Below are 13581 nucleotides of genomic sequence, written 5' to 3' on the forward strand. Positions count from 1 at the left end.
AACCTGATATGCCTTTTGCCTTTGGAAGCTGGGGACATCCTGCATATAAGTACATATCAAGTGAGGTATACAGAAATTTATTCACACAATAAGACTTCTGAGAAAAGAAGAGCCAACTGTGGGCCACGGTTCTCAGAGGCGGCTTCATGGAAAAGGTCAGATTTCAGCTAAGTGGGATTGACCTCAGCACACAGGTGTGACACAAACCAGGTTTTTTATGAGCAAACACATGAGCCGGAATGACAGCTGTTTTCAGGGTACGAGCGGGGTTTATTGGGACACAGAGGGAGAAAAGGGCTCGGGGATAAAATATCTGTCTAGTGTAGGGTAATAGGGAGCCACTAAAGGTATACGGGCAGTAACATGATGACAGGTGTGTATCAGGAAAGTTAAGCAAAGAGTGATTTTTAGAATGTATGAGAGGAAAGAGGGCCAAGATGCAGGAAAAGCAGAGAGGAAGCTGATGATATTGCTAGGCCTCTTTTTATACACAGATAGCATCTTGGACTATAAAAGGTAACAGTACATGACGAAGCAATATAATAAATATACACCTCATGGTACATGAAAGAGATCTGAGGCTTCCAGCAGAACCACAACAGTAAGTGGTATCTCCGTTTATTACTCTGACAGGCTCAACATATGATCTTTGAAGTGTCCCTGATGAAGATAGTAGGTGTCACCTAAATGGACAAGCAATTAGCTCAGGAATAAATGTGTCTTTGTAAACGGAGTCACAGAATTGGCCAGTGCTCAGACTTTAGCAGGGATGCACCGTGAGTGCGTATGTGACACTTTTAACCTGCTTGCTAAGAATCTGATCTAACCCTCGGTGGTGGGTCTCACCCCCTTTCCTCATCTGCCCTTAGGTTCCCCGTGCCTGGGAGGAGATGAATGACTGATCTGACCTCAGCTCCAATTTCAGGGGAGTAGAGGGAGTGTGTAGGGAGACTCCAGCTGAGAGAAGTTCTGTGGCTTCCTTTCGCCAGCTGGAGCTCAGGATTGGATAACTTCCACGGCAGGGTGGTTTATCGTGTGTGGGCACTGGTATCACAACAGGTGAACATGTGTTTGTGTTGGATTTCTGAACTTATTCCTTGAGTTGATTTGTCCTCTTATACCAGCTCTAGAAGTCAACCTACCTTGCAGAAAAAGAAACCAAACCAGCAATATGGGTTTCCCACAGCGAGGCCCAGTGCACGAAGCCTGGGATCCCTGGGTTCTGAGCCAGGCTTCCACTGGCCTGGCCTTGAGAAAGTCCCTTCCCCTCCCCAGGCTGTAGCTGCCTCATCGGTCAGGTGAGGGAGCCTGGACTAGATGGTCTTCCAACTTCTTTCAGATCTGATGCTCCAGCCAGGACTCGTGTTGTCAAGAAACCCTGGGAGAAGGAAGAGAATTTGTTCTCAGTTTCTCCCTTCGATTTTCTAAGTAACCGCAGTTGAGCATAGAGGTGTGGAGGCTGTCACCATGCTGCCTCTTCCACATTCTGGTTTCTCTGGGTAGCAGGAGACAGATGCTGGGCTTTTTGCCTGCCTGAGTGTTTCCCCAGGAAGAGCAGAGGGGGCAGCGGATCCAAACTGGGCTGAAATGTTAGTGGCGCCTTCTTTCACGCTGACTTTATCACACAGCATGTGCGGCCCCAGATGGGGCTGAGCTCAAAACCAGAAGAAGGTCAGGGAAGTGAAGGGAGAAGCGAATGTACAGAAACAAGCTTTACGGGCTCTAGTGTTTGATAGAAACAACCTGGGACTAAAGTAAAGCAAAATAGAACGAACTCTCCTAATTTCTTTAAAGGAGTCCTTGAAAGGGATTAATGTCCCAGGTCTTCCATTTCTCCAAATGCCAGATGCCTGGGCAGCAGGGCTGCAGCCAGGGTGAGGCACCTGCGTGACACTAACAACGAGTGCCAACTTCAAGGTCCCACCCCAGGCACCTCACCCCACCCAAAGCCACACCAGTGTAAACACTGTCTTTCATTTCAATCTTAACTTGAAAAGTAGATTAAGAAGTTACAAACCCAACTGTAGTCTGAACAGTTCTCCTTTGTTAGGGTCACACAGCTGAGCAGGAAATTAACAATGAAGAATTCACCCTTGGCAAGAAGCGAAATGTGAAAGGCCGATTGCTGATTGCCTAATGGGCAAGGTTATTTTCCTCAACAGAGAGCCTTAGGTCGTCAGAGGAACCGTTTGCTGGGTCTCAAAACACTTAGGCTCAGCCCCCTCTGTCAGCGTCAGCCTAGCACACTGATCTGAAGCAGGATGTGAAATTCCCTGCTTGTGCTTTTAGCTTTAATCCATTTAAGCCATGAGCTTAAGATCAGGGGCTGTGTGTTGTGACTGGGCCCATCTTTTGGATACTCAGAACAGCCGGGGCTCTAACCTTCCTGTCCCCCCCTTAGCCCAGGCAGAAGGGCCAAGCCAACAGCCAAGAAGGGGCCTGTCTTAGCTCCTTCAGGTTCCCAAGGTATTCCCTGCTCTGCTGCCTTAGGAGCGCTGTGCTACATACAGGGCAGCGTCCATCAGCTCTTCACCTGCAGGCTCTCTCTCCCTCCTGATACAGGAATCTGTGCAAATCTTCCAAATGAATGGATGTGTTACAAAGGTGGAAAATGCACATCTGAGCTGAAACCGGGACAGCCAAAATGAACAAAATTAAAAGCTCAAGGGGACTAGCTGACCTAGAAATTACTCATCCCTCTGTTCCCCTCCCCACAGCCTTCTCCTTTCTCCCTTGGACCCAAGGTTGAGAAGAAGGGCGAAGACCTGATAAAACACGTAGCTTTTACCTCCCTGCCTTCCTCGGATGCTTAGAGGAAACCCCTGAGACCTTTAAACGCAGGGCTCTCCGCTGGGCTGCATCCACAGCGTGGAAATGCATAGGACGCCTTGAGGCTATTCGCCCAAAGGATGCATGGTATTTGCATGTAATTTCCCTATGCGCTCTGCGCCACCCCTCCCCAGACCATTCGTTCGAGTTAAAAGTATTTTTATGGCTCTCTTGATGGGAGTCATTTCTGGATTTTTCCTCTTGTCTGTGCCATCTTCTCCCTCAGGGCCTCTCCTTGGCCCAGATCTCTGGCAAGGGAGTCAAGAGGCACCAGGGAAGGACCTGGGAGGAATGCAGTGGCGGCTCTTCCAAGGCTTTGCTTATCTCGCTTGCACCCTGAGCACCGGTAGAGGTTTTTCTTTTCCAAAACTGTAACATTATGTGATTAGTAGACGGTGGGACTCTAATTCAATTCACAGAGAGTCTCTTTGAGCTAGAATTTTCCCTCCTTTTCTCTTCTGTCTCATGACCCTAGGCAGGGACAAGAACAGATCCTTGCAAGCAACGGGATGGCGCTGTCTCATTGAGCCACAACCTGCCTGGCTCTGGCTGGGACAAAGAAACCTGAAGACGTGGGTAAACCCATTAAGGGGATGGTGCCCCCTTTACCAAATGCTGAGGGCAGGAAGGACAAAGCCTTCTTAACAGGGTCTAAGATTATAAGACATTTTACTCTGTGAAGTGCTGAAGGCCTTCTGCTTTGAGGCGGTTCTAGATGACTTGTATTTTCCCTTTACCCAATAGTTACAAGGTGGGCCTATGTGTGGTGAAAGGAGTATCCAGGAGGTCCCTTCCAAAGGTATGTCCAAAAGCCTTCTAGTGATGAGGGTCGAGGGCTTGGGGGCAAGGATCTGAACTCCTCTAGGGAGACCTGGTACTTGGGAGAGGCTGCCCATCCGCTCGTCTGGGCCAGGGACTTGCCCTGTCGCTCAGGCCCTCCTCGGCATCAGTCGAAAAAAATGACAGGGATGTGTTCCTGCCTTCCTGGGGACCTTGGAGAACACCAAGGCAATTGGGCGTCAGTATCTTCGTCACCAGGTCTGAAGCTGAAGAGAGGGCGATGAAAACTACAAAAGACAATCAGGAAAGAGACTCTCTGGTATGGCTTTGCAAACCTAATCAAGGGAACTCGAGGCCCCAAACTGTACTGTGTGTAGAGACGCTCTTGAAATCATGTTCTAGCAGTTGAAGTTCTTGCTGATCAGTCCACCCTCTCAGAAAAAAACACCAGACACACACTCAAAAAAAATAAAAGGTTTAAAACACAAATGTCTGTAATTAAGCTCTGGAGTGACGTCTTCTGCCTGTCCAAGCATCCCACTGTTGTTGGGTGTGTGCTCTCATCCAAAGGAGCCCCCGCTCTGCCTGGCCCACTCGCGTCCCACTGCGTCGACTCTCCTCGCTCGCAGGGCTTTCCAAAGTTTCCAGAAGGTGCAGAGTCCGGGGTTGAATGTCTTGATCTTCCTTTGGCTTGATGGTCCCCTAACTTCAGGACTACATGAGCTGCCCAAGGGACCCATAAACAGAACATGTATAGCTTTCTGCGCTTTGAAAGGAGCTAAGTGACAGGGACGGCGACCTCGTCCTAGCGGGTCCCCAGCACTCACCAATCTCCCCGCCCCCTGGGAGCCCCTTTGGGGCTGAGGCTCTGGGGGCGGGAACCCACCCGAACTGCCCCGGCTGGGAGACTGGGGCGCCCCTCTGCGGGGTTTCTGACCACTGGCTTTGGCAGATGCTGAGGGGTGGGGCTGGAGAAGGCTTCCCCCGGGCCGGGAAGCCGCGTGCGCCTTTCGGATGTTGGGGGACAATGGTGACCAAACTCCCGGCCTCGGCCTGGAGCGCGGCGAGGAGGCGGCTCCCGCGCGGTCACCTGACGGGGTCAGCGGGCTCCGCGGGGCAACGCATCCTCGGCGCCTTCAGCCCGCGGAGGGCCGCGAGCCCCGGGTCGGCCCCGCGCGCCCGGCCGCCGCTCCGCCGCGTCCCGCTGCCCATTGGCTGGCGCGGCGCGGCGCGGCCGCTCCCGCCCCGCCCCGCCATTGGCCTTGGCCGCCGCGGTCCCCGCGCGCGAGCCGCCGCTGACATCACCAGGCCTGAGGCGGCGGCGGCGCCCCCGGCCCAGCCCGCAGCCCCCCTCGGCACAGGCGCCGCCGCGGGGCCCGGCGGAGGATGGTGCGCGGCGCGCCGGGGGCTCCTCGCCGAAAGAGCCGCAGCACCGAGGCGGAGCCGTCCGCGGCGGGCAGCCGACCACCGCATCGGGCGCGGGTCGAGCGGCCGCGGTGAGGCGCCGAGGGCGGCGCGGGCGCAGCAGCCATGGGGGCCCTGACCAGCCGGCAGCACGCGGGCGTGGAGGAGGTGGACATCCCGTCCAACTCCGTGTACCGCTACCCGCCCAAGTCCGGTGAGCACGACCCAGGGCCGGGAGGAGGTCGCGGTGCTCCCGCGCGAGGGCTCCGAGGGTCCCGGGGACGCAGAGGCCGACGTCGCTGCAGAGCGATCTCGGAGGGTGGGAGGTGTTGGAGGAGGTCTGGAGGGGTGCCTTAGGGCCCTTGGCCGGGTCGCTGGAGTGGGCAGCCCTTCCGCCGGGGGACGGGAGCGGCCCCCACGCAGTCGGTCCTGTGACAAGAGACGTGCGCTCGGGGCACTGCGGCTCCCGAGGGGCGGGGTGTCCGCGGCGCAGGCCGGGTTCCCGCTGGCCGCAGCGCTGCATCCCTACCTTCCCGCCCGGTGGTCTGTTCCCCTCGGGAGCTGAGGGTTAGGTCAGGCGGGCTTGGCATCCGAAGCAGGCGCCTGTGCCAGGTGCTGGCCCTGGTGGCCTCCGGAGAGGGAGGGACAGACACAGGTTTGAATTAGGTTTCTCAGGGGAAAGCTCCCGTCGCCTGCTGGAGGATGGAGGCCGAAAATGCGTTGGCTGTACTGGTGCTTTTTAAGAGGCTGTCAGAAGAAAGAAGGTGTTTAACAGAAATGTTGAGGAATCTAGTATCAGAGTCACTCGGGTTGCCGCTTTGCCAAAGTAGTGGCAAGCCTGGTTTTTGGAATGAAGATAGCTCTGGGACAGGGCACAGGTATTTAAAATGTAGAGAAGTATTCTGTTTGTTTTCAGAATCATTAAAAAGATGAATGTCTCCAGCCTCTGGTTTGTAGCATAAATATTGGAAGTGTAGGAGAATTTTGACAGCGCAAGGAGGATGCCTAGTGGATCGAGCACCAGCCAATTCTGAACAGCTGGCATGTGACCTAACTCTCTGCTCTTTATTTTTCCTTGCTTTTCTCAAAACTTCTGGGGACCCATGGCTATCATCTTCTCTTTGGCTTAGGACCTGATGAGGATTTTCGTGATCTTGGAGAGATGTCAGAATTGCAGCAGGAGAATAAAGACATAGTAATGAGATGAGCTGGTTTCTCAGCAGTCTGTCCAGTTTGTGCCAGGCCAAAGTAGGGACCAGACAATGAACCTGCACCCTGCAGAGTGCCTGCCAGAGCTGTGTTGCTCACTGATTTGTGCCAAAGAGTGAATCCTTGCAGAGATGAATATGCTTAAGAGCTTGCTTTAGAACAGTCCAAGATAAAGCCGTGCATCATTGGTGTTTTAATAAAGCTCTAGCTGATTATGACTATAGGAAACCAGTGCTAAAGGAAGCATGCATTTTGCTTTTTAGTAGACAAAAATATGCACAAGTAGTGTGGATTTTTCTTTTCTGAAATCACTTAGCTTTTATTGCTCAGAATATGGAGCAGGTTTTGCTGGCTTGGAGTTTGTAGTAGAATTTGCTGCCTCAGAAGAGTATTCACCCCTCCTTCACTTATGGGAATAAGCAAAGGTAAATCACTGGAGGGCTAGTCCTCAAAGGATATTAATACAAGTATGAATCTTGGATGGTGATAATCAAAGGATAATGGACCAAACTAAAACTTTTCTTAACCAGCACCCTCCATACCTACAGTCTTAAATCATCCTCTCCACTCTATCAATCTTTTAAAAGTTTTACCTAATGGTAACTCTTTTTTTTTTTAATAAATAAATTTATTTATTTATTTTTGGCTGTGTTGGGTCTTTGTTGCTGCGCGCGGGCTTTCTCTAGTTGAGGCAAGCGGGGGCTACTCTTCGTTGCAGTGTGCGGGCTTCTCATTGTGGTGGCTTCTCTTGTGGAGCATGGGCTCTAGGCACACGGGCTTCAGTAGTTGTGGCCCACGGGCTCAGTAGTTGTGGCTCGCAGTCTCTAGAGCACAGGCTCAGTAGTTGTGGTGCACGGGCTTAGTTGCTGCGCGGCATGTGGGATCTTCCCAGACAGGGCTCGAACCTGTGTCCCCTGCATTGGCAGGTGGATTCTTAACCACTGCACCACCAGGGAGGTCTCTGGTAACTCATTTTTAGTCAGAGCTTTTGCATGAGAGAAATCTTTGTATCAAGTGGACCAAATTATGTATGTTTAAGATAAAACACGGAAAATAGGAATCAGAACATTCATGTCCCAGTCAGCAAATCTTTGTGTACGTGAAAATATGCTGTAGTCTAGAGGCATCTCCTATCCTTCATCTGATCTTTAGGTTTACCTGACTCTTTATTGGATTATAGTATTTTATTTTTTTAAATTAATTTATTTATTTATTTGGCTGTGCCAGGTCTTATTTGCCGCGTGCGGGATCTTTGTTGCCGCGTGCGGGATCTTTGTTGCCGCGTGCGGGATCTTTGTTGCCGCGTGTGGGATCTTTGTTGCCGCGTGTGGGATCTTTGTTGCCGCATGTGGTATCTTTAGTTGCGGCATGCAAACGCTTAGTTGGGGCATGTGGGATCTAGTTCCCTGACCAGGGATCAAACCCAGGCCCCCTGCATTGGGAATGTAGAGTCTTAGCCACTGGACCACGGAGGAAGTCCCTGAATTATAGTATTTTAGACCCAAAGGAATCTTGCAGAGAATTTGGCCCCAGACCCATTCATTTCACCGGTAAGAAAATGGAGGCCCAGAGAAATGAACTGGTAAGGCCAGGGTTACCCAGCAAGTTAGTGCTCTTCTTACCAAAGCCTCTGCCTTTTTCAAGGAATTGAATTTTGAACTTGTCCTTGATGGTTTGTGGAATGGAGGCTATTCTGCATCAGAACTGAGACAAAACTCAGAGGCCTGTCTCCCTGTCGAAAAATCAGACTGGGTTGATTTTGAGGTCTCCCTATCTTGAGTATGGAAAGTAGAACAAAGCAAATAGCAGAGTCAGTTTTCTGCAGGTGACTAAACTGGCTGAGCTGAGACCGCCCTCTGGCTCAATGGAAAGTCTCTGTTACTCGATGGCCTTGGAGTAGTTGTTTCAGCAAGCACATGGTCATCTGTCCCAGTAATGATGGTCACAGTGCCCAGAAGAAATTGCTTTTTCTTTCTTTTTGTTTTTTGGCTGCGTTGGGTCTTCGTTGCTGCGCGCGGGCTTTCTCTAGTTGGCGGCGAGTGGGGCTACTCTTCATCGCAGTGCACGGGCTTCTAATTGCGGTGGCTCCTCTTGTTGTGGAGCATGGGCTCTAGGCAGGCGGGCTTCAGTATTTGTGGCATGCAGCCTCAATAGTTGTGGCACACGGGCTTAGTTGCTCCGCGGCATGTGGGAACTTCCCGGACCAGGGCTTGAACCCTTGTCCCCTGCGTTGGCAGGCGGATTCTTAACCACTGTGCCACCAGGAAAGTCCCTCTTTTTTGTGTTTTTAAAGGAACCCCTTAGTTTTGTATGCACATTGAACTAGAAACATTTAAAAAGTATTGAGAACAGCCGATTTCATGTTGGAACTTGGGTTTACAGCTTTTTTTTTCTTTAATAGAGATAGGTGAAAATAAAATAGCCTAAAATTACTTAGAAGTATTTATTTTTTTGAATAAGTAATATGGTCACGTGGTTCAAAGTTTAAAAGAATGAAAAGGCGTACAGTGAAAGTCTAGTTCTCACTGTAGCTGTTCATCCACCCAGTTCCTCCCCATACACCTCCCGTACATATGTAACCACTTTCTGGAATTCTTCCAGAGTTTCTTGTGTAAATACAAGCATAGCATGCTACTTAGACTGCTCTGCACCTTGTTTTATATTTGTTTTGTTTACTTTCAAACATATTGGAGATCTTTTTATATTCTCTCCATATTAGAGAGGGTTTTTTGTTGTTGTTCTTTTTATTAAAAAAAACAACTGTATAACATTCCTTTGTGTGCACATGCTATCAGTTTTTAACATAGTCTATTGGTGAACATTTGGGAGTGGTTTTTTTTTTTCAGTCTTTTACTGTTGCAAACAATGCAGCAATGATTAATGTTATACATATGTTCTTAGGTGATTTTGGGCTTTGTTAATAAATACATAAATATTACTCATTTAAATAGCAGAAGGTATGATGGGAGTTTGTTTCTGTAGAGTATTTCTACATTATCATAGAAAGCTATTTATAGCACTGTTCTGCATTTGGTCGTGCCTTCGTAATTTTTCAGTTGGAAACCATACGTGCTTTTAAATCCTTCTCTGAGATCTTTGCGTCTTTCAAAGCCCATGATCGTTGGTTCAGCAAAGTTAGGGCTTTGCTGAGGTGGTTGTTTTTATGCGTGTAGGCCCGACTTTTGAAAGGGGTCCCCATGTTGATATGAGTCATTATTTCTGTTTTCTCTGTCTAGGAAGAAATAGGCATACTATAAAGACAATTTAATCCATTTTAATTCAGTACCTGATAAATCTAGTTCATTTTTCTCTTACATATTTGAGCAAATTGGAAAATAGGAGTAATTCGTTTTGCTCAGGTGTTAAGAGGGAAACCTATTATAAAAATTCAGAATGGTAATCAGAGTCCTGAGCAGCTAACATCATCATCTTCCAAATTTTTGTTATATTGGAGTACACATATGCTTGTCAAGTGGGTCTGTCCTAGGGCAGACCACATTTCTAAAGCGTGGGTACTGAGCCTTTGCTTATCAAATAGTTATAAAAGTTTCTCTTAGCTTTTAGGAGCATCAGGTAAATATGTTTCGAAACCAGGGGCTTTCAAAGATGGAACTTACTGCAGAATAAAGAATTATTTGGTTTTGGCACATTTTGATTGGTACGTTACCTAAGATTAAGTAGGTTTCTGAAATTCATAGTAAATACATTTAATACCATAAAAAATGTAAATGTTCTTCCATTTAATGATGGAATCATCAAGATCAGGAGTTCAAACGCTAGTATTATTATTTTTTTAAAATAAATATATTTATTTAATTTGTTTATTTTTGGCTGTGTTAGGTCTTCGCTGCTGCGCGAGGGCTTTCTCTAGTTGCGGCGAGCGGGGTCTACTCTTCGTTGCAGTGCGTGGGCTTCTCATTGCCGTGGCTTCTCTTGTTGCGGAGCACGGGCTCTAGGCACGTGGGCTTCAGTAGTTGTGGCACGCGGGCTCCGTAGTTGTGACTCACGGGCTCTAGAACACAGGCTCAGTAGTTGTGGCGCACGGGCTTTGTTGCTCTGCGGCACGTGGGATCTTCCCGGACCAGGGATCGAACCCGTGTCCCCTGCATTGGCAGGCGGATTCTCAACCACTGAGCCACCAGGGAAGCCCCAGTATTATTTCTGAACACTTAAAACGTGGTAATTCTTCTACTTTCGAAACCTCCAGTACTTTTGCTTTATTTGTACTTTACTTCATTAAGAGCAGACTGATTTCTTTCACTTCTTGATTTTGTCTTGTGATTTGGGGCCTTTCACTTACTTATATGATGGTGGTTGTGTTCTTTTGTTCTTGAGCGTCTCTTTTCTCTTTCTGTTTATTGCCATCAGTGCACATTCTTGGGCACCTGCTACGTGTTTATCATGAGTTGTGCTGTGCACCAGTGTATAGATTCTGATCCTGTGATCTTGATGCCTGTGGCAATCAGCAGGATAGAAGCCCTCAGAATCAACTTTGTAATTCATGATGTGGGTCACAGAAGGGAGGATTAACAATATAAGCTATTTGATGGCTGTATCAGCCAGGGTTCTCCAGAGAAAGAGAACCAATGGGAGATAAATACATATAATTGGCCTCCATTATTGTGGGGGCTGGCAAGTCTGAAGTTGGTAGGGCAGGCCAGCAAGCTGGAAGCTCAGACAGGAGTTGACATTGTATTCTTTAGTCTGAAATCTGTAGGACAGTCTGCCAGATGAGAAACTCAGGCAGGATTTCTATGTTAGTCTTAAAGCAGAATTTCTTTTTCTCCAGAAAACCTCAGTTTCTGCTCTTAAAGCCTTCAACTGATGGGATGAAGCCCACCCACATTATCAAGGGTAATCTATTTTACTTAAAGTCAACTAATTATAAATGTTAATCACATCCAGAAAATATCCTTGCAGCAACATCTAGATTAGTGTCTGGACGAACAGCTGACCACCATAGCCTAGCCAAGGTGACATAAAAATTAACAGTCATAGTGGCTTCTTTTTTTTTTTTTTTGGCCATACCCCGCAGCCTTATGGGATCTTAGTTCCCCAACCAGGGATTGAACCCACGCTCTCAGCAGTGAAAGCACAGAGTCCCAACCACTGAACTGCCAGGGAATTCCCAGTGGCTTCTTTTATTTTTTTTTATAAATTTATTTATTTATTTATTGGCTGCATTGGGTCTTTGTTGCTGCGCGTGGGCTTTCTCTAGTTGCGACGAGCGGGGGGCTACTCTTCGCTGTGGTGCGTGGGCTTCTCATTGTGGTGGCTTCTCTTATTGTGGAGCACGGGCTCTAGGCATGCGAGCTTTAGTAGGTGTGGCACGAGAGCTCAGTAGTTGTGGCTCACGGGCTCTAGAGTGCAGGCTCAGTAGTTGTGGTGCACAGGCTTAGTTGCTCTGCAGCATGTGGGATCTCCCAGACCAGGGCTTGAACCCGTGTCCCCTGCATTGGCAGGCAGATTCTTAACCACTGCGCCACTAGGGAAGTCCCCCCAGTGGCTTCTTATTTTAACAAGTTATTCTTGCTAAATAGGTGCTGAGCTCAAGTTTTTAGTTTCTGAAAGAGTGCTTGTGCTGGGAAAACATATTTTTAAAAGTCTAAAAATTGCAGTCTTTAAAAATCATTATTTAAAAATTACGCTCCTTCCTGGACTTCCCTGGTGGTCCAGTGTTTAAAAATCCGCCTTCCAATGCAGGGGACACGGGTTTGATCCCTGGTCAGGGAGCTAGGATTCCACATGCCGCGGAGCAAGTAAGCCTGAGAGCTACACCAAAGAGCCCACATGCCTCATGAAAGATCTTGTGTGCCACAACTAAGACCTGATGCAGCCAAAAATAAAAAAATAAAAATTACACTCCTTCCAAAATTTCAGTGCTTATCATCTAGTATCAAAGATAGAATGCAGGCATACAGAGATAAATGAGAATACAGAATACACCATGACCAGGGATCTATCTCAGGAATGCAAGGTTGGTTAATATCTGAAAAATCAATCAGTGTTAATACACCATATTGGTAGAATAAAGAATAAAAACTACATGATCATCTCAATAGATGCAGACAAAACGTTTAACAAATCCAACACCTTTTCAAGATGAAAAACACTCAGCAAACTTGTAATAGAAGGGTACTTCCTCAATCTGATACAGGGCATCTACGAAGAGCTCATAACTACCACTCTACTTAAAGGTGAGATACAGATGCTTTCCTGCTAAGATCTAGAAGAAGACAAGGACGCCTGCTTTTGCCATTCAGTATTAACTGGAGATTCTAACTAGTACAATAAGGCAAAACAAACAAACACATTTTTTAAAAAAATTAAGGCAACCAGATTGTAAAGAAAAAAGTGAAACTGTGTTTATTCATAGATGACATGATCCTATGTATAGAAAATACCAAAGATTCCACAAAAAAACCTACTAGAACTAAAAAATGAGTGAGGAACATTGCAGATACAGGATCAGATCAACACACAAAAATCAACTGTGCTTTTATATACAAGCAATAATCTGAAAATGAAATTAAGGAAACTGTTGCCATTCCCAGTAGCATCAAAAAGAATACAGTTCTCAGGAATAAATTTCACATAGTAAGTATATGATTTGTACAATGGAAATTCTAAAATGTTGCTGAGATTGATGCTTTAACTAAAAAAGTTTAAAGAGATCTAAATAAATAGACGTTTCATGTTCATGGAATGGACAACTCAGTATTGTTGAGATGCCAGTGTTCTCCAAATTGATCTGAAAATTGAGTACATTTTCTGGTAAAATCCCAACAGACTTTTTTTTTTTTTTTTGCGGTATGCGGGCCTCTCACTGTTGTGGCCTCTCCTGTTGAGGAGCACAGGCTCCGGACGCACAGGCTCAGCGGCCATGGCTCACGGGCCCAGCCGCTCCGCGGCATGTGGGATCTTCCCAGACCAGGGCACGAACCCGTGTCCCCTGCATCAGCAGGCGGACTCTCAACCACTGCGCCACCAGGGAAGCCCTCCAACAGACTTTTTTGAAGAAATTGACCAGCCAATTCTAAAATGTATGTGGACATTCAAAGGACCTAGAATATCCAAAACAATTTTGAAAAGGAAGAACAAACTTGGAGGATTTTCACTACCCAATTCCAAAAATTACTATCAAGCCATGGTGTGGTATTGGTACAACAAGAAGCATATAGATCAGGGACTTCCTTGGTGGTCCAGTGGTTAAGACTTCACCTTCTGACACAGGGGGTGTGGGCTCGATTCCTGGTCGGGGAGCTAAGATCCCACTGTCTTGCTGCCAAAAAACCAAAACATAAAAGAGAAGCAATATTGTAACAAATTCAACAAAGACTTTAAAAATGGTCCATATCA

The 13581-nt window shown here is 47.5% G+C and overlaps 1 protein-coding gene across 2 annotated transcripts in view; it reads left to right on the forward strand.

Annotated features, from left to right (window-relative positions):
* The first annotated feature begins 5110 nt into the window (after nt 1-5110).
* RNF157 (ring finger protein 157) overlaps nt 5111-13581 on the forward strand; it is a 77883-nt gene continuing 69412 nt past the window's right edge. For both annotated transcript variants that reach the window (XM_060133437.1, XM_060133438.1), the window contains exon 1: nt 5111-5227. In XM_060133437.1, the coding sequence (XP_059989420.1) occupies nt 5140-5227 (88 nt within the window). In that variant the 5' untranslated portion in view covers nt 5111-5139. The remainder of the gene's footprint in view (nt 5228-13581) is intronic.

This window comes from Lagenorhynchus albirostris, chromosome 20 (assembly GCF_949774975.1).
Source record: "Lagenorhynchus albirostris chromosome 20, mLagAlb1.1, whole genome shotgun sequence".
Lineage (NCBI taxonomy): Eukaryota > Metazoa > Chordata > Mammalia > Artiodactyla > Delphinidae > Lagenorhynchus > Lagenorhynchus albirostris.